Source organism: Aethalodelphis obliquidens, unplaced genomic scaffold (assembly GCF_003676395.1).
Source record: "Aethalodelphis obliquidens isolate GAN/ISIS:26980383/991018 unplaced genomic scaffold, ASM367639v1 scaffold58, whole genome shotgun sequence".
Taxonomy (NCBI): domain Eukaryota; kingdom Metazoa; phylum Chordata; class Mammalia; order Artiodactyla; family Delphinidae; genus Aethalodelphis; species Aethalodelphis obliquidens.
This window is the reverse complement of record NW_020838002.1, coordinates 9,844,899-9,865,480: the sequence shown is the minus strand read 5'-3', so window position 1 is coordinate 9,865,480 and position 20,582 is coordinate 9,844,899. Positions and strand designations below refer to the sequence as shown.

Genomic DNA, 20,582 nt, shown 5'->3' with positions numbered 1-20,582 from the left:
GCTGGAGAGGGTGTGGAGAAAAGGGAACCCTCCTACACTCTTGGTGGGAATGTAAACTGGTACAGCCACTATGGAGAACAGTATGGAGGTTCCTTAAAAAACTAAAAATTGAACTAACATATGACCCAGGAATCCCACTCCTAGGATATACCTGGAGAAAACCATAATTTGAAAAGATACAGGCACCCCAGTGTTCACTGCAGCAGTATTTACAATAGGCAGGACATGGAAGCAACCTAAATGTCCATCAACGGAGGAATGGATAAAGAAGATGTGGTACATATATACAATGGAGTATCACTCAGCCATAAAAAAAGAACAAAATAATACCATTTGCAGCAACATGGATGGACCTGGAGATTATCATACTGAGTGAAGTTAAGTCAGACACAGAAAGACAAATATCATGATATTGCTTATGTGTGGAATCTGAAAAAAGGGGTACAGATGAACTTACCTTCTCTACAAAACAGAAGTAGAGTCACAGATGTAGAAGACAGACATATGGTTAACGGGATAAGGTGGGGAGGGATAAATTGGGAGATAGGAATTGACATATATACACTACTATATATAAAATAGATAACTAGGACTTCCCTAGTGGTGCAGTGGTTAAGAATCCTCCTGCCAATGTAGGGGACATGGGTTCGAGCCCTGGTCCGGGAAGATCCCACATGTCACGGAGCAACTGGGCCCATGTGCCACAACTACTGAGCTTGCGCTCTAGAGTCCGTGAGCCACAACTACTGAAGCCCGCACATCTAGGGCCCGTGTTCTGCAACAAGAGAAGCCACCGCAATGAGAAGCCCGCGCACTGCAACGAAGAGTAGCCCCTGCTTGCCTCAACTAGAGGAAGCCCATGCACAGCAACCAAGACCCAACGCAGCCAAAAATAAGATAAAATAGGTAGCTAATAAGAACCTACTGTACAACACAGTAGAACAGGGAACTCTACTCAATACTCTGTAATGGCCTATATGGTAAAAGAATCTAAAAAAAGAGTGGTTATATGTATGTATAACTGACTCACTTTGCTGTACACCTGAAACTAACACAACATTGTAAATCAACTATACTCCACAAAAAAAAAAAAAAAAAAAAGGACAAACCTAATAATGGGCTGTTATCCAAAATATACAAAGAACTCTTAAAATTCAGCAAGAACAAAATAAACAACCTGATTAAAAAATGGGCCAGTGACTCTTGACAGGCACCTCACCAAAGAATAATAAGCATATGATATGATACTCCATATTATATGTCATCAGAGAAATGCAAATTAAAACAATGAGATAATCATCACACGTCTAAAATCCAAAACACTGAGAACACCAGTGCTGTCAGAGTTGTGGAACAACAGGAACTCTCATTGCTGGTGGGCAGGCAAAATGGTGCAGCCACTTTTGGAATACAATTTGATAGTTTCTTACAAAACTAGACCTACTCTTAGTATACAGTCCAGCAATCTCACTTCTTGTTATTTAACCAAATGAGTTGAAAACTATGTTCACACAGCCTTCACACAGATATTTATAGCAGCTTTATTCACATTGCCAAAAGTGGAAGCAACCAAAGTGTCCTTCAGTGTGTGAATGGATAAACTGTGGTGTATCCTGACAGTGGAATATTATACGTCATTTCTTTTTATTGCTGGCCATTTAGTTTGTTTCCATTTTGGGGGTTTTATGAATAATGCTTTCATAAATGAAAGGTTTTTATGGGGACATCTATTTTTGATTCTCTTGGATATAAGTATTTGTGTGGATATGTTTTCGTTTCTCTTGGGTATGTACCCAGGAGTCGAATTACTGGGTCATATGGTAATTCTATCCTTAACTATTTGAAGAGCTGTTGGGCACAGTGACTGCACATTTTACATTCCTACCAGCAGTGTATGAGGGTTCCAGTTTCTCACCAATGATTGTTAATAAGATTATATATATCCTGTTGGTATCTCACAAAGTAGTATCTGATTATACTTTTTTTTAAATCTTTATTGGAGTATAATTGCTTTACAATGGTATGTTAGTTTCTGCTTTATAACAAAGTGAATCAGTTATACATATACATATGTTGCCATATCTCTTGCCTCTTGCGTCTCCTTCCCTCCCACCCTCCCTATCCCGCCCCTCTAGGTGGGTCACAAAGCACCGAGCTGATCTCCCTGTGCTATGCGGCTGCTTCCCACTAGCTAGCTATTTTACGTTTGGTAGTGTATATATGTCCATGCTACTCTCTCACTTTGTCACAGCTTACCCTTCCCCCTCCCCATATCCTCAAGTCCATTCTCTAGTAGGTCTGTGTCTTTATTCCTGTCGTACCCCTAGGTTCTTCATGCCCTTTTTTTTTTTCCTTAGATTCCATATATATGTGTTAGCATACAATATTTGTTTTTCTCTTTCTGACTTCACTCTGTATGACAGACTCTAGGTCCATCGATCTCACTACAAATAACTCAATTTCGTTTATTTTTATGGCTGAGTAATATTCCATTGTATATATGTGCCACATCTTTATCCATTCATCTGTCAATGGACACTTAGGTTGCTTCCATGTCCTGGCTATGGTAAATAGAGCTGCAATGAACATTTTGGTACATGACTCTTTTTGAATTATGGTCTTCTCAGGGTATATGCCCAGTAGTGGGATTGCTGGGTCATATGGTAGCTCTATTTGTAGTTTTTTAAGGAACCTCCATACTGTTCTCCATAGTGGCTGTATCAATTTACATTCCCACCAGCAGTGCAAGAGTGTCCCTTATACTTTGTTTTGATAGATCTTTATTGGAGTATAATTGCTTCACAATACTGTGTTAGCTTCTGTTGCACAACAAAGCGAATCGGCCACATACACGTGTCCCCATATCCCCTCCCTCTTGAGCCTCCCTCTCATCCTCCCTATCCCACCCCTCTAGGTCATCGCACAGCACCTAGCCGATTTTCCTGTGCTATGCTGCTGCTTCCCACCAACCAACTGTTCTACATTCGGTAGTGTATATATGTCGATGCTACTCTCACTTCGCCCCAGCTTAGCCCTCCCACCCCGTGTCCTCAAGTCCATTCTCTACATCTACCTCTTTATTCCTGCCCTGCAACTAGGTTCATCAGTACCATTTTTTTTTTGATTCGCATTTCCTTATGGCTAATGATGCTGAGTATCTTTTCATATGCTCATCTTCTATCTTCTTTGTCAAATTTTACATTGATTTATTTGTCTTTATTGAGTTATACTAGTTCTGTTTATATTTTAGATACAAGTCAGTTATCAGATATATGTTTTGCCCAACTCCCATTCTCTGAGTTGTCTTTTCTGTTTCTTGGTGGTGTCGTTTGAAGCACAAAGATTTTAGTTTTGATGAAGTTTAATTTATCTATTTTTTTGTTTTATCACTTGTACTTTTGGTGTCATATCTAAGAAAGCATTGCCTGTGGTTATGAAGATTTACCATGGTTTGTTCCAGGAGGTTAATATATTAGCTTTAGTCTTTGATTCATTTCGACTTTGTATGTAGTGTGAGGCCAGGGTTCAGTTTCATTCGTTTGCATGCGGATATCAGTTGACTTATCATCATTCGCTGAAAGGATTATTCTTTCCCCATTGACTTGTCTTGGTAGCGTTGTTGAAAGCCAATTGACCATAAATGCAGACATCTGTTTTTTCGAAAAAGGTCTGAAATCTTTTGAGTTGTCTTTTCCAAGAAAAATAAGGCAGGGTGTTACAGAGAGTAGTTAAATCCTTTGTTTTTCAAAATGAGTTCAGGTCTTCTCCCCACTAGGACCAACATTCTGGGAGGATGCCATGTAAAATTGCATCAGTCTCAAGAATCTTTTAGTTATAGAATCATCTTCATGTAGCATGCTTTTTGTGGATTTTACCTTTATTTAAATTTGGAAACCTGATATTTTAAAATATCCAGCTCTCTTTTACTTTGTTCACAAACATTGTAACCTTGTTAGAATTAGTCCCAGTATTATAGAGGTTTGGGTTGTGTTTTTTTTGTTGTTTTTTGTTTCTTTTTTCTTCACTTGTTTTCAGAGTTTAGCTGGAGGCAATGGTTAATCTTTAAAGGAGTCATGCTTATAAAGTTGGGATAGTGCTGAGAGGCTGATGGTCTGCTGATTCCAGCTGTAAAATGTTTTTTGGAGAGCAGAAAAACAATTTGCTTTCATTCCAATACACTATAATTCTTGAGATCCACTAGCTTTCTAAAAACATTGACTCAAAAAGTGAAATGGAGAATTGTAAACTACATCTTTTCTTAGTATTCTTTAGTATTTGGAAGGCAGGTATACTTATATATTATTAGGATCTGTTGAGGCAAAATAGTTATCGGAGTTGGTTGAGTTAGATTATGTTGACTTTAAAGTTCAGGAGATTAGCTGCCTCTAATGTAATGCCACAATTCACAGGTATTTATTTCTGTTTTTTATTTGGTTATTTTTTTCATGACATTTTAAAAGGGGAAATTTTCTTATAGACAGTGTTTATGCTCATTTCTCCAGTTCTGAAAGTATATATGGTCTATGTATATACACTTATATAAAAGTACATTTTGGTGTGAAAAAAGTACATTTAGGTGTGGGTGTCATAATGAAATCTATTATGTAAATACTGTGTGATATATACATTAGAGTGTGTTGTCTTTGTATTATATTAGTGGACCTTTTTTTCTATGTATATGTCCATAATATGTGTCCATAATATGCCTTCAGTGATTATAGTAACATCACAGTTACCCAGAAGCTGATTTTCCAGAAATCCAAACATTCCAAACACACCACTTTAAACCCTGAAATACAAAAAAAGTTTTTAAACAATGAGTGAAACATTAGAAAACTTACATCTTATATTTTGTATGACATATGGATTTTCTCTTAGGATTATTATCTTCATCTTCTTTAAAAATGAACACTCAGGGAATTCCCTGGTGGTCTAGTGGTTAGGACTCCGTGCCGAGGGCCCGGGTTCAGTCCCTGGTCAGGGAACCAAGATCCCACAGGTTGCTCGGTGTGGCGAAAAAAAAAAGAAAAAAGAAAACTCAAAGTAGATGGAGTTGAAGGAGCTGAAATGAAAACTAGCAGTAACAAAAGCAACAGCGACTTGCGCTTCTCTAGTGGCTGTGAACACAACGGCATTACTATTTCAGAATCACCACGATTGCTACTCAAAGGCTTTCTGAATTCAGGCAAGCATGTATGTACAATTAAGGAAGATTTCTATTAAAAAATGGCTTTAAAATGAACACAAAAAGCCTAACCTAAAGAATAGGCAAGCACAATATTTGAAAAATATCTGAAAATTTTTCTTCTGTAGATGACTTTTTTTTTTGCAAGTGTGTCTTATACATATGCTTTGATTAATTTAGGTGCATTGTTTAATTTATTCAAACATTTATTAAGCTATTTTTCAGGTATTATTCTAAGCAGTATAGATTTAACTGTGAACAAAAGACACAAACACGACCTTAATCAAGTGGGAGGAAGACAGAAAATAAAGAAGCAAAAAGATAAATATATTACAGAACATATAATTTTTTTTTATTTTTTATTTATTTTATTCATTTATTTATTTTTGCGGTACGCGGGCCTCTCACTGTTGTGGCCTCTCCCGGACGTGCAGGCTCAGCGACCATGGCTTACGGGCCTAGCCACTCCGCGGCATGTGGGATCTTCCCGGACCAGGGCTCGAACCTGTGTCCCCTGCATCGGCAGGCGGACACTCAACCACTGCGCCACCAGGGAAGCCTATTTTTATTTTTGACAGTACTTGTCAAAGTAGTTATTCATTCATTGATAACTCTATTCCTGTTAGGATCAGCACTAGACTGAGACTTTCTGCTGGGTAAGGTATTTTCAGGTGTGCTGTTCATGCTATTCAGATTAGCTATTTTTTCCTGGTACGCTCATGTGTTTCATGCAGTTTGGCTGTTTTTCTTTGTTTGTATTGTTTTGTTTTTTTGTCATGGGAAGAAAAGGTTATTTTTATAAAAACCTGTCTCGTATAAGTTTAGATTCCAAATTGAGACCTAAACTATGAAATAGATAACCTCAGTTTGATCCGCTAGTGTACATTTTAGGGAAAAACATTTGTGAAAATATTAACCAGATACTTGTGGAATGATAAACAAGGAATTCTGTAGGTTAGGCTTTTTGTGTTCTTTGATTCTGCAGTCTCCTTTGAGTAGTCCCTTAAAAGCAGTTTTGTGAAACCCTATAATATTATTTTGTGTAGCTGACAGATGAGGACATTATACTCAGAGACCTTATTGGTATAGTCAGAAGGGGAGATGAGACCCTCACGGATGACAGATATCACTTACTTGACTGAATTGTGTTGTGTCTTGTTTAGTGGAGTTCGGGAAGATGGCATTGGTGTTTCCATGGTGTTGGTGACCACTGTCAGGAATGTGTGATTTTTTTTTTGAAATTGGAGAACCACAAAATAATCCTACCTACTAGATTGTTTTTGGCTGGGCTGAAAGTAAGAAGAATGAAATTGAATGCTTAATGTAAATGCATAGGATTATGTAAATTAGTTCCCCAACATCTCCTGATGCACCCTTTGTGGATTACTTCTCCCCATTAGCTCCACACCTAAGTTACTTGTTCTACCCTGCCCCTGTTATTGTCATTTTATTTTAGGGTTATGTCTTTCTTATCTTTGCCCTTAAATTCCTGAGCCAATTGTATCCTTTCTCTTTCTTCTCTAAACAGTTTTGCTAGACTTATGAAATTGTAGGCTTATGATTTTTAAATGATTCTTCTTGGCTTCTCTCTCTTGTTCCAGGAATAACTGTATAAAATGCCCAATTTTTGCGAAAAGTGAATACCAGTTCTTCCCAGATTTATTTCTTATTGGAACAGAGTCAAAACCCAAAGGAAACTGTAGAGGAGAAAAAAATGAACCTCTTTTAGCTATTAAAATAATGACTAGGTTATGGGAATTTTATGTGAGACTTGAAAAAATAAAAGCATTTGATTATTCTGTTTTTATGGCATCAAAATATGATGCACCAACGGAAATTATTAAATTTCTTACATTGCCATTTGAAAATTTTCAGGCTGCTACCCTTGTCCCGGGCCCAACATGAATCCTATTGCTCTTGGGAGCCGCTGGCTTGCTTATGCAGAAAACAAGGTAAGCAGGGCCGTGTTGGAATGTTTGTAATGGAGCAAGTGTTGAAGAGTTTTCCAAAGGTAATTAACAACCAATAATGAATGTTTAACTTACTAGTTTGTTTTCTCTGGTTTGGTTTTTGTTTTAATTGGGCACCCAGTTGTCTGATCTTATTGCTCAGGATCAATATTTGGACTCAGCCTTACTTTTCCAGGCTTAGTTTTATATAGAGAACTTTACTCCATTAATTTTAAATCACAGCATTGATATCATCACAGGAGTTTCTGTGGAGCTAGAAATCAGGAGGCAGGAATGACTTCTGTCTTTAGTAGTAGGTTGGGAACCTGAGGCATAGAATAATTTAATGGACTTCAACTGTATGTGTACATTTAAATCTAAACAAGCGTTCTGCCATTTGTTGTTATTTATCAATCTCACTTATCTCTTAAGGTCATCATAGTAAGTGAAGATATTATATTTATACATTGAAACTTTTTTTATGTCTAGTTCAAAGCAAAGGGCAAATCCCTTTTTATGCCATTTAGTGCCCTGCATATGAATATAGAACGAAACCTAAAAAAATATTACAGACTTCAAAGAAGATCATTTTTTTGTTCCCTTTTTGCTTGTTTGTATGGTTACTGTATATTGAGAATAATATGAAATAATATGTATTGAAGAGTTCTTGACACAAGTCTGGATATGGTAAGTACAACAATTATTTGGTGAAACCACAGTATATCTCTAGCCTCTGGAATTCACAAAATCAAGAAACTACTGGAGGAATTTATTTTTCTGGATGAATCCCTTGATGCTTTTTCCAGAATTCTGTCTGCTACATATAGGTATTTTGCATTTTAGTGAATGCTGTATTTATACTCTACCCTCTTCTTTCTCTGGATTATCCAGTATATCCCTTTTCAAATTCATTCTTTTCAAATAAGACAAGAGGCATACAATTCAGTGTGCTGACATCATGGTATCTTCTAATGATTATGTCTGTAGGAAATTTCTTTGAGTGCCGGAGACATCCAAGACTTCCAAGAGGAAGATATATACATTGTCCCTTGGCTCTTGCAGATTTATTGTGATGTGTGGGAAACTACTCATTTGGGATTGTAGGTATTATGCAAAGAGTTACATATTATTTTCTTATGGAAAAAACTTCCTTCATAGATGCATAGCATCAAAGTGTGCCAGTTGTCCTGCCTTTGTCTTGCCTTTGCCTTTGTAGAGATACGTGTCAGTAATATCTAGTGTTATATACGGAGACCAGGACGTGTAGTGGCATTCACAAGGAGTTTACTAATCAGATGGTTGTACCATCCTTTGGAAGAAATATTTCCAGATAAATGTGTTTCCATGGTATTTACATAAGAGCTAGTATTTGTTAACAGTTTCTGATTGTAGTAGCATTTGGGCGGAGTGTGGAACTGCAGAAATTAAATTTTGGAGCAACAGTTTCTTTCAGTGAAAATGCTCTTTGACTACAGTTTTAACCAAGAGGCCATATTATCTTGATTGTGTTTGTTTTTCAGTGCCTATTTTTAAGTGTACTTTTAACTTGGAAGACTTGCAGAAAACCTGCAAGAATTAATAGAGTACAAATGTTATAAAGTACACCCATGTACTCTTTACTTAGGTTGACCTCTGAACAATCTCAGAGTAAGTTGCATATATCACATTACCCCAGAATACTTAAGTTATCAGCCAATTTAATTTTTAAAAAATTTATTTATTTTTGGCTGCGTTGGGTCTTCGTTGCTGCGTGCGGGCTTTCTCTAGTTGTGAGCAGGGACTACTCTTCGTTGTGGTGCGTGGGCTTCTCATTGCAGTGGCTTCTCTTGTTGCAGAGCACAGGCTCTAGGCACGTGGACTTCAGTAGTTGTGGCATGTGGGCTCAGTAGTTGTGGCTCGCGGGCTCTAAAGCACAGGCTCAGTAGTTGTGGTGCATGGACGTAGTTGCTCCACAGCATGTGGGGTCTTCCCGGACCAGGGCTTGAACCTGTGTCCCCTGCATTGGCAGGTGGATTCTTAACCACTGTGCCACCAGGGAAGTCTGCCAATTTAATATTGATAAGCTACTTTTATCTATTATAGCATCCACGTTCCAATTTTGTCAATTAACCCTATCATATCATTTGTAGAAAATTTTTTCCTATAGTGCAGATCCAGTCTAGGATCAGGTATTATATCTTGTAAGAGTGTCCCTTCTTTTTTTATCTTTTACAGGATTGGTAATTTTGAAGACTGCAGCCCCCTACATCTACCCCTTATTCTTTTTAGTAGAATGCTTTTTATTTTCAGTGTTTTGATGTTTTCTCTTGATTATATTCGGGTTATGTATTTCTGTCTGGAATACTATAGTATTGTATGAGTGCTGTTCTGGACTTCCCACGGCGTCACATCTGGAGGCACATGGTATATGTCCGTCCTTTATTGGTGATGCTAATTTTGTCAAGGTCTTGTCCAGTTTCTGTACTGAATAAGTACTGTTTTTTCCTCTTGTAACTAATAATGTGGAAAGAGCATGCTTATATCCTGCATTTTATCAAAATCTTAGCCTACCTAATTTTAGCATCCATTGATGATTCCTGCCTGAACCAGTCTTTACTATGAGGATTGCAAATTAATGGTTTTCCACTTCCCACTACACATTTACCTGTAGGCATTTGGCTTTCTATCATAATCAAGAACTTTCCCTTCTTTTTAAATCTTCCTGTATCTATATTTTTGATAGGGGTTAATGATTCCTATTTTTTAAGTAGTTTTTAATTTTTTTCTGTCTTTAATTATTTTGGTTTTCAAATTATGCCAGAGTTGACCAATGAGAGCCCCTTTAGTCTGCTTCTTGTGACATTGTGTTGTGGCTTCATCAAAATTAAAAAAAAATAATTTCCTTACTTGCTATCATAAGAATAAGTCCAGGTCCATCTTGTACTTGCCTTGTCTCAGCCCTGGAATCATCTTCTTCTGATTTTACTGTTTCTTTTTAATGGGCAATGGTATTAGATACTAAGCTGTTGTCCAGTAGATGTGTTCATTGTTACTGGCGTATTTTTGCTTCTAGACTCTTTCAGTGGACAAAGTTTAGAAATATGCATGTTATATATCCACACACACTTATTATACACATAAAGAGGCAAATATACATATATGCATATTTGTGCACCCATGTATACCCATATACACATGTACATTTTGGAAATGAAGAGGTCATATTGGTATTTCCACAGGATTCTCTCTTTTTGTCCCCCGTTTCCTATTTGTATGTCCTTTGTTTTGGATAGGAGACCATGACATCAGCACGTTTTCTTCATTTCTTCAATCCTATAATGCCAAAAAGTAATTACAGAGTTGCTTGCTCATACCACTGCAAAAATCAAACCAACTACAAAGAGTTCAGGATTTTCTTGCAATTTTCTCTGCTTTCATTACTGCCTAAAATGGAAGGTATGCAATCAAATACTGTGTTCATAGGTTATTTTAGTTAGTTTGTCCTTTATCCCCCTTTTTCTGCCTTCCTTCATTGTTACAGTTTTCATTTGATACATAATTGTATACATTTGTCTTTATATTTATTTATATGCGTATATATTTTCTCATATGTTATATAGATATATTTATATTTCCCTTTATTTCCCCAAAGATAACATCATATACATGGTCTTTTATACGTCGCTTTTTTCACTTACCATTATTTCCTGGGATTTGGGCATGATAGATTTTTGCACTACGGAAATTTCTGGTTTATCTTTTATTTTGATGTACTGAGATGCAAATATAACTTTTGTAATGAGTCTAAGTTTTAAAGAAATTTCTGGCTTAGTTATGTTTATGTAGAAATGCTGACTCAGATTTAGATGAATTGAAAAGATGATAGTATTGCTTGTTTTCCTTGGTTATTTTAATTACCTGAAGCAGGGAAAAGATAGTGTTTCTAGGATATGTCTTCCCTTGCACATGCTTCAGAAGGCAGCAGAGGGGATAATTTTCATAATTCTTCAAATGTGTATTTGTGAATGAATGAATGAGTGACTGGGTGAGTAAGTGAGAGAGATTCTTTTTATTAGCTAAAATGATCACTTTTCAAGCTCCCTCTTTTCCCGTGTGAAACCACATTTGCCAGTCACCTGCGATTTGGAAAATTCCACAGCACTATTGTCTTAAGGGATTTTTTTTTTAAATACAAATCAGTGATGAAGAAAAGTTTGATTTTATAATAAAAGAATAAAAGTTTCACATATTAATCTTTATCAAGTGACCTGGTTTTAAATTATATAGAACATTTTTTTTGTTTTTATATTTTGGGAGAGGAAGATTTGTTCTGAATTCATATTCATATCACAATGTGGAGCTGTTCTAATAGTCTACTATTGCCGTTTTATTGAAAATTTTAAGTGTAAAAATCTGGCTAATGATTTTTTTATTTCCCTTTCGTTCTTTCTCTTTCTTCTTTTCTTTCTTTTTCTTTCTGTTTTTTCTTTACATTTAGAAGCGTAGGAGCGGTGGAGAATTTAGTCTTGGTTAATTGCTCAGCACATGAGAGAATCATGCATGTCAAACTACTGATTCACTTTGGAAATTGACAGTTTGATTTACTTATTTATGAATAAGGGCATGTCTTTTTCATTCTAATGTTAAAACTGGTGAGCCCTCTGAAGTGGACAGCTATTATGTGTCATAGTTGATTTATGCATAATTTGTGCCACTTCCCCACAAACAATTGAAAATGGAAATACGGCACATTCTTTTGTCTGTTTTTTAAAGTTTCCTTTTACAATCTTTATGTAGGAATTAAGAGGACAAAACCTCCAGTTTGTTAGCATGTTAAATATTTAATGTTAGGAAGTCATGGCTAAGTCCTTTGATTATGTTTCTAAAATTTATTTGTGGAAAGCCTGCCAGATCTCAAATCCTACCATTTCAGAGTTTATGAATTCTTAAAGACTATTCATCTTGTAATTAAAAATCGTATTTGAGCATGAAACTGCTTGAGTGGCACCAGTAGATTATAAAAAGGGGTAAAAGTGTCTCAGCAGGGCTTTTAGCTGTTTGTCTGGAAAACACTCATGCAAACATTCCCACCCACCACCATCATTCTGCATGGTAAATAAGCTCTATCTTAAGAGCCTGTAGAGTTAAACAGTTTAATAGAAATAACTTTCTGGTCATTCTCTCTCTTTCCAGTTGATTCGATGTCATCAGTCCCGTGGTGGAGCCTGTGGAGACAACATTCAGTCTTACACTGCCACAGTCATTAGTGCTGCTAAAGTAAGTATCCAGTAGTCTCTAGGAGGTACGATTTTGTGGAGTAATTATCACGTTCCCTTTTCATTTGCAAAGGTCGAACAAACTTAAGTAAGTCAGAATTATTTTGTCACTCAAGAGAACTGGTGACTTAAAATGATTAGGTATTTAATCTCTTAAGTTTCCTAAATCATACTTTATATTCTATTGTAATGATTATAAAGTTTGTATTTATCCAATTTAAAATATTTAAGTCTGTTAGCTAGGTCAAAGTCTGTAATCTAATTACTTTGGAAAGAAGCTTTACATGTTTTAAGTAGTAACTTCTGGATTTGTGTGTGTGTGCGTGTGTGTGTGTGTGTGTGTGTGTGTGTGTGTGTGTGTGATTTGCATCATTCTACCTATACTGACATCCCTTTGCATTTTTGAACATTTATGAATCTTCTTGACATAAAAAAAAATATTATTCCTTAACAAAACTTTGAGCGAAATCCCTGGCGCATTCAAAGATCCTTTCATGTCACAGAGCTGCCCCCTGCATGTTTGTCAAGTGAGTTCTTTTTGTGTATGTGCGAGGGTTAATTATGATGATGGCTCGTAAACTTTATGCTGATTATAAGGTATCCTTATAATCACCATCCTTTTGAATTGTGAAGTATACAACAAAACAATTCTAATAATAGGGATGACATAGTGAATCTAAATGACAGCATGTAATAGAAAGCACAACTATTCAGAAAAGAACAACAGTTTAAAACAAACCACAGGGAGGGAATCAAAGGTCACACTGTTTTATGTAAAACAAATACAAAAATACTTCAAGACTGATCACAAATGCTTACATGATGTGGTTTGATGAGAGAAGCATTACATATTTTTCACTCAAAGGGAATTATTGAATGGCTTTTTGCTTACAGCCCCATATATTTTAGATTTCAGAATCTTTATAAGAATGGTTTACTTTTCTCCTCTGTATGAAAAAATTATGGTTATTTCAGTGAAGAGAAATCTGAAACAGAGTAATTAGGCAGCATCAGTGTTATTTAGCCGACTTAGTTCCAGTTTTCCATGATAAGAACATAAAAATGACTTCCATAATTAAGTAGTGTAGTTATAAATATATTACTTTATAATTTTTACTGTTATATTATAGATTACACTCCTGTTATATTAGTATGTTCACTTGTGAAAATTTATCATGGTGTACACTTATAATTCCTGTACTTTGTTGTCTAAGTGGATATAGAACTTTGCTAAGGAAAGAAAAATCTCACAAAGATACTGTCATATTTAGATACCTTCTCCAGAGAATTCTGTCTAATGTGTATGAATAAACAATGGCATAGATAAACAATAAGGATTTACTGTATAGCACAGGGAACTATATTCAATATCTTGTAATAACCTATAATGGAAAATAATCTGAAAAAAAATATGTAGTGGAATCACTTTGCCATACACCTGAAACTAACACAATCTTGTAAATCAACTATAATTCAGTTAAAAAAAAAAGAATAAACAATGGCAATATTATGAAAACTCTTCTATAGAATAAAAAGGTCAGGTTATGCCTCATCTTGTTTCATGATTTAAGATCACCTTGATATTGAAACTTAACAAGAGCATTATGAAAAAGGAAAGCTATAGTCCTGTCTTGCTCATTAACATAGATAGGAAAAATCCTAAACAAAATACTAGCAGAAAAAAAAAATACACAGAGGGATGATGTGTCATAATCCATTTGGGATAATTCCACAATTAAGGCTGGTTTACTACTCAAAATCAGTGAGTGTAATTTGCCACATTAGCAGAATAAAGGAGAAAATGATACAAATTATCTCAATATATGCACCAAAAGCGTTTGATAAAATCGAACATATATGCATTGATAAAACATTTTAGTAAATAGTGATAGTTTCTGGTTCTCTAGAATTCAGTTTTTCTCAAATTGCCAAACTATTTAAACATAGTAGACATGGTCTGTTTCTGATCATTTCACTATCTGGCTCCCTTTTAGTTGTGTTTTTGTTGTTTACTGTTAGTTCTCATTTATGATGTCTTGACTCCTTGTTTGCTAGAATTTTTAAAAAAGATTTGTAGAAACAGATGTGAGTTTGAGATCTAGGCTTGGATCATCTTAATCCAATTTCACAGATTGAGATTACTTAAATTATTTAAATAAAGGTCACCTGAAATAGCTGTAAGATCCTGATTACTACAGGTTCACTCTTATTTCTGTTGTATGTCCCTTTATGTTTCAACCCAAAGCATGCAGGGAAAGTAGACCCCCTTGAACATGACTACCTAGTTCCACAAGTCTATCAAAAGCACTACTCAGTCTCTTAGAAGCCCCCTCTAGAATCATCCTGTGCATTTAGGCCTAAATACCAGCTCACATGTCTGGATTTCCTTGTTCTCTTGGATTTTGACCTAGTAACTCATCACTGTTTTGTTCAATATTCAGTAACTTCAAGCAGAATTAAAGAAAAATAAACTCCCCGGTTTTCCTACTTGTTTTCATTGGTAGGATTGATCTGATTTACCTAGCCTGTCATTACTGAAAATAGAAAATAAAATTTCTTCTTCTTATTTCTTACCATTTTAATAATTTCTAGGTAATATGATATATTACCATGAGATATATAACATGGAGAATATTTAAAAAGCCATGTAGTATGTGCTCCTTAAGAGAATACTACACTTTCTTTGACAGAGTAATCATTAATATTTTTCTCTCTCTGATGACTGCTTCTCACGTGGCTTCATATAGGTTAACCACTTTGTTATATAGAAGGATTAATTATTAAATTTTTAATTCTTTTTTATGTCTCACATTATAATTGTAAGTATAAATTATATTAATTATATATGTGCTTGGATCTCCTTCAAGGAAATAATCTTTTTTGCCCACCCCGGATTTTCAAATAGCACTTAAAATTCATCTTTCCAAATAATTTGGCTTTCCTTATGAAGAATATAATAGTGGAAAATTCTCTGAGGTCGTATTGAAGGAAGAATTTTAATATTGAAATTGTTCAAATTGGATTATTTTGAAACATTTATTAAAACACTCCCAAACTCATTCTACTAGGCCACCATCACCCTGATACCAAAAGCAGAAAAAGATACAACAAAAAAAATTACAGACCAATATCACGGATGAATATAGGTGCAAAAATCCTCAACAAAATACTAGCAAACAGAATCCAACAACACATTAAAAGGATCATACACCATGGTCAAGTGGGATTTATCCCAGGGATGCAAGGATTCTTAAATATATGCAAATCAATCAGTGTGATATACCATATTAATAAATTGAAGAATAAGAGCCATATGATCATCTCAATAGATGCTGAAAAAGCTTTTGACAAAGTTCAACACCTATTTATGATAAAAACTCTCCAGAAAGGGGGCACAGAGGGAACCTACCTCAACATAATAAAGGCCCATATACGACAAACCCACAGCAAACATCATTCTCAGTGGTGAAAAACTGAAAGCATTTCCTCTAAGATCAGGAACAAGACACAGATGTCCACTCTTGCCACTGTTATTCAACATAGTTTTAGAAGTCCTAGCCATGGCAATTAGAGAAGAAAAAGAAATAAAAGGACTACGAATTGGAAAAGAAGAAGTAAAACTGTCACTATTTGCAGATGACATGATACTATACGTAGAGAATCCTAAAGATGCCACCAGAAAGCTGCTAGAGCTAATCAATGAATTTGGTAAAGTTGCAGGATACAGAATTAATGCACAGAGATCTCTTGCATTCCTATACACTGACAACGAAAGATCAGAAAGAGAAATTAAGGAGACAATCCCATTCACCATTGCAACAAAAAGAATAAAATACCTAGGAATAAACCTACCTAAGGAGGTAAAAGACCTGTACTCAGAAAACTATAAGACACTGGTGAAAGAAATCAAAGATGATACAAACAGGTGGAGAGATACACCATGTTCTTGGATTGGAAGAATCAATATTGTGAAAATGACTGTTCTACCCAAAGCAATCTACGGAGTCAGTGCAATCCCTATCAAATTACCAATGGCATTTTTTTACAGAACTAGAACAAAAAATCTTAAAATTTGTATGGAGACTCAAAAGACCCTGAATAGCCAAAGTAATTTTGAGGGAAAAAAACGGAGCTGGAGGAATCTGACTCCCTGACTTCAGACTATACTACAAAGCCACAGTAAGCAAGACAATATGGTACTGGCATAAAAACATAAATACAGATCGATGGAACAGGATAGAAAGCCCAGAGATAAACCTACACACGTATGGTCACCTTATATTCAGTAAAGGAGGCAAGGATATACAATAGACAAAAGACAGCCTCTTCAATAAGTGGTGCTGGGAAATCTGGACAGCTACATGTAAAAGAATGAAATTAGAACACTTCCTAACACCATACACAAAAATAAACTCCAAATGGATTAAAGACCTAAATGTAAGACCAGACACTATAAAACTCTTAGAGGAAAGCGTAGGAAGAACACTCTTTGACATAAATCACAGCAAGATCTTTTTTGATCCACCTCCTTGAGTAATGGAAATAAAAACAAAAATAAACAATGGAAATGGACAAACGGACTTAATGAAACTTAAAAGTTTTTGCGCAGCAAAGGAAACTATAAACAATATGAAAAAACAACCCTCAGAATGTGAGAAAATATTTGCAAATGAATCAGTGGACAAAGGATTAATCTCTAAAATATATAAACAGCTCATGCAGCTCAATATTAAAAAAACAAACAACCCAATCAAAAAATGGGCAGAAGACCTAAATAGACATTTCTCCAAAGAAGACATACAGATGGCCAAGAAGCACATGAAAAGCTGCTCAACATCACTAATTATTAGAGAAATGCAAATCAAAACTACAATGAGGTATCACCTCACACTGGTTAGAATGGGCATCATCAGAAAATCTACAAACAACAAATGCTGGAGAGGGTGTGGAGAAAAGGGAACCCTCTTGCACTGTTGGTGGGAATGTAAATTGATACAGCCACTATGGAGAACAGTATGGAGGTTCCTTAAAAAACTAAAAATAGAATTACCATATGACCCAGCAATCCCACTACTGGGCATATACCCAGAGAAAACCATAATTCAAAAAGACACATGCACCCCAATGTACATTGCAGCACTATTTACAATACCCAGGTCATGGAAGCAACGTAAGTGTCCATCGACAGATGAATAGATAAAGAAGATGTGGTACATATATACAATGGAATATTACTCAGCCATAAAAAGGAACGAAATTGGGTCATTTGTAGAGACGTGGATGGATCTAGAGACTGTCATACGTAGTGAAGTCAGAAAGAGGAAAACAAATATATCAATGCATATATGTGGAATCTAGAAAAATGGTACAAATGAACCGGTTTGCAAGGCAGCAATAGAGACACAGATGTAGAGAAAAAACGGATGGACACCACACGGGGATAGTGGGGTGGGGAGGTGGTGGTGTGAATTGGGAGATTGGGATTGACATGTGTACACTAATATGTATAAAATAGATAACTAATAAGAACCAGCTGTATAAAAAAAGTAAAGTTAAAAAAAATGAAAGAAACAATTCTATTGAAAAAGAAAAAAAGACTGGATGGGGCCACCTACCCTTCACCTGGGCCTGTGCAAGGGTCTGCTCCATGACCTTTTGAATGTGCAGAGACCTGTAGCTTTGTTATGCCTGTACATTTTTTCCAAATCATTTTCCCCCACGCTTCCCACACTCCCCACACCTCAGACCGCCCTGCTTCTTTATTCTTTATCACATAAATACCCTGAGCCCCTTGCCTTCAGGGAGGTGCATTTGAGATTTGTTCTCCTGTCTTCTTGCTTGGCTATATTGTGAAGAAAACTTCTTTTTGCTACAAACCTCGATGTCTCAGCTTTTTGGCTTCCTGTGTGTTGGGCAAGATGAACCTGGTTTGGTAACATATGTGTGTGTGTATAATTGTTTATGATTGTCAGTTTATTAGTCTCTCCCACTAGATGGTGAATTCCTTGAGGTCGGGGACTATATTTTGTTCATTTCTGTAAACCCAATATGTAGCAGTCAATAAATGAATTCAATAATGGAATAAATGTAATAATGAATTTGGAAAAAAAAAGAATGCTACACTTCCTTTGACAGAGTAATCATTAATATTGTTCTCTCTCTGATAGCTTCTCATGTGGCTTCATATAGGTTAACCACATTGTTATATAGAAGGAATAATTATTAAATTTTTAATTCTCTTTTATGTCTTACATTACAATTGTAAGTATAAATTATATTAATTGTATATGTGTTTGGATCTCTTTAGAGGAAATAATCTTTTTTTTTTTCCTGGATTTTCAAATAGCACTTAAAATTCATCTTTCCAAATAATTTGGCTTTCCTTATAAAGAATATAATAGTGAAAAATTCTCTGAGGTCGTATTGAAGGAAGAAGTTTAATATTGAAATTGTTCAAATTGGATTATTTTGAAATATTTATTAAATCTTGGTCCATATATTCTAGTTACCTTATAACTGTTTTATTTGATTTTTCCTTTTAATGTGTTTTAACCCCAGCGTTGTAAATTGATTTAATAAAAATGCTTCTGTTTTCTCCTGTTATCTGATAACTTCTTAATGACAACTAACAGCTTTTGTGAAAGCAGCACCATTAGTCCTAATGGATAGGGAGGACAACTGATATGGCCTGAGAAAGGTTAAAGATGACTAGTGACCCTTTGGCAAATCTGTCTGCAACAGAACAGAATAAGAACCATGCTCATTTGAATTTTTGGTCACAGTAGATTATCTGACACATTCGTTATAGTCTTATGTTCAGCACTTTACAGTACAGATTAGTTATGTGAATATTCTTGTAATATTCTTCAGATTGTGAGGACACTAGTGCTCCCTGATATGACTCTAACATGGAAACAAATTTCTCCTAGAGGCAAAGGTCTTTACTAATGTAGAAAGCTTCCAGCACCCCTCTCTCACACCCTGCGTTAGACCTTATTTGCAAGTTAATGAGCTATGATAGATAGTACCGTCATGTTACTTACTATACAAAGTAAAGATTTGATGACTGTTAAATTTTGGGTTTAATTTTTTGTCCACTGATAAGAAGACCCAACCAATAGTCCTAAGTTGTTGTTTTTTTTTTTAAAAGCATCATTAACTCTTTCTGTAATATTAGCCTTTAACGCTGAAATATACTACTCTTTTTCCCCTCTTTCTGGAGTTTTTTTCCTAGTTCTCTTCTATTAACTTTTCCCTTTATCTTGTGGTTTGCTTTGGTATGTTACTTCCACTTTCTGTGTGCTCCAGTTATTTTAGTTTTATTCCTTTTCATTGGTATAAGAGCATGAAATAATTAGCTCAAGGGCAAACAGGGAGGATAAACAATTAAAGACTTTAAACCTGAAAGGCATTCCTTTGATAAAGGGATAGCTCCGTTTAAGTGGGAGCATCTCCATTAGCATTAATGGAGTAAGTACATCAGCTGAAGCATCTCAGAGGTTAATCAGGCTTCCTGGCCCGCTTTTGACATCAATATACTGTGGCGCCTGGTTTTGTTGGTCCTTCAGAGGCTTTCTTGACAACACTCTAACAGACTTTGTGTAAGTCATTTCTTGTGAATTATTGAAATAAATGTTTGGCTGCTAATTGAGGAGCACTAATGTGTTTTATAATCACTGCAGTTTGAGTTTTTAGCACTAAACAAAACAGTTACAATTGATTTGTGGCTTTTTCTTGGTTTCAGTCAGCTGTAAGTTATATCATTTTGCTTGAATTCAGCAAATGGCTTTGCTGATTATTTTATTTAAGTATTTATTAGGATACACTATTACGGTTTTCATTTCTCCTTCCCAGTATGCATTTGTGTACTGAATTCATGAAGTGTGTGAGATCACAGGTAGTAACAGGAATAGATTACAAGGCAATACTGGATAGTGGTTTGGAGATAGTCCTGGTTTTGAGTTCTGGCTTTGTCGTTGGCTGGCTGTTTGAGCTGCCATTTTCTTTAACTTCTGTAGCCTCAATTTTCTCTTCTTTAAAGAGTAGAGGTGTTTGAGGATATCTATCCAGATCATTTTTGTTAAAGAGCCTTAACCATTTCTGAGTTCATAATCAAGTTTCCATGGAACGTAGCTACAGTAAAATAATACATATATTATGTATGTTTCTTTTTTTTTTTTTTTTTTTTTTTTT

At 35.5% G+C, this 20,582-nt stretch overlaps 1 protein-coding gene across 10 annotated transcripts in view; it reads left to right on the top strand.

The window, feature by feature from the left end:
• The window catches only part of BCAS3 (BCAS3 microtubule associated cell migration factor), a 574,202-nt gene that overhangs the window by 137,451 nt on the left and 416,169 nt on the right, over window positions 1-20,582 (top strand). For all 10 annotated transcript variants that reach the window (XR_003428780.1, XM_027087291.1, XM_027087292.1 and 7 more), the window contains 2 exons: window positions 7,061-7,137; window positions 12,307-12,390. Coding sequence is in view for 9 of the 10 variants with exons in the window: in XM_027087291.1 (XP_026943092.1) it covers window positions 7,061-7,137; window positions 12,307-12,390 (161 nt within the window). In the remaining variant the exon portion in view is untranslated. The remainder of the gene's footprint in view (window positions 1-7,060; window positions 7,138-12,306; window positions 12,391-20,582) is intronic.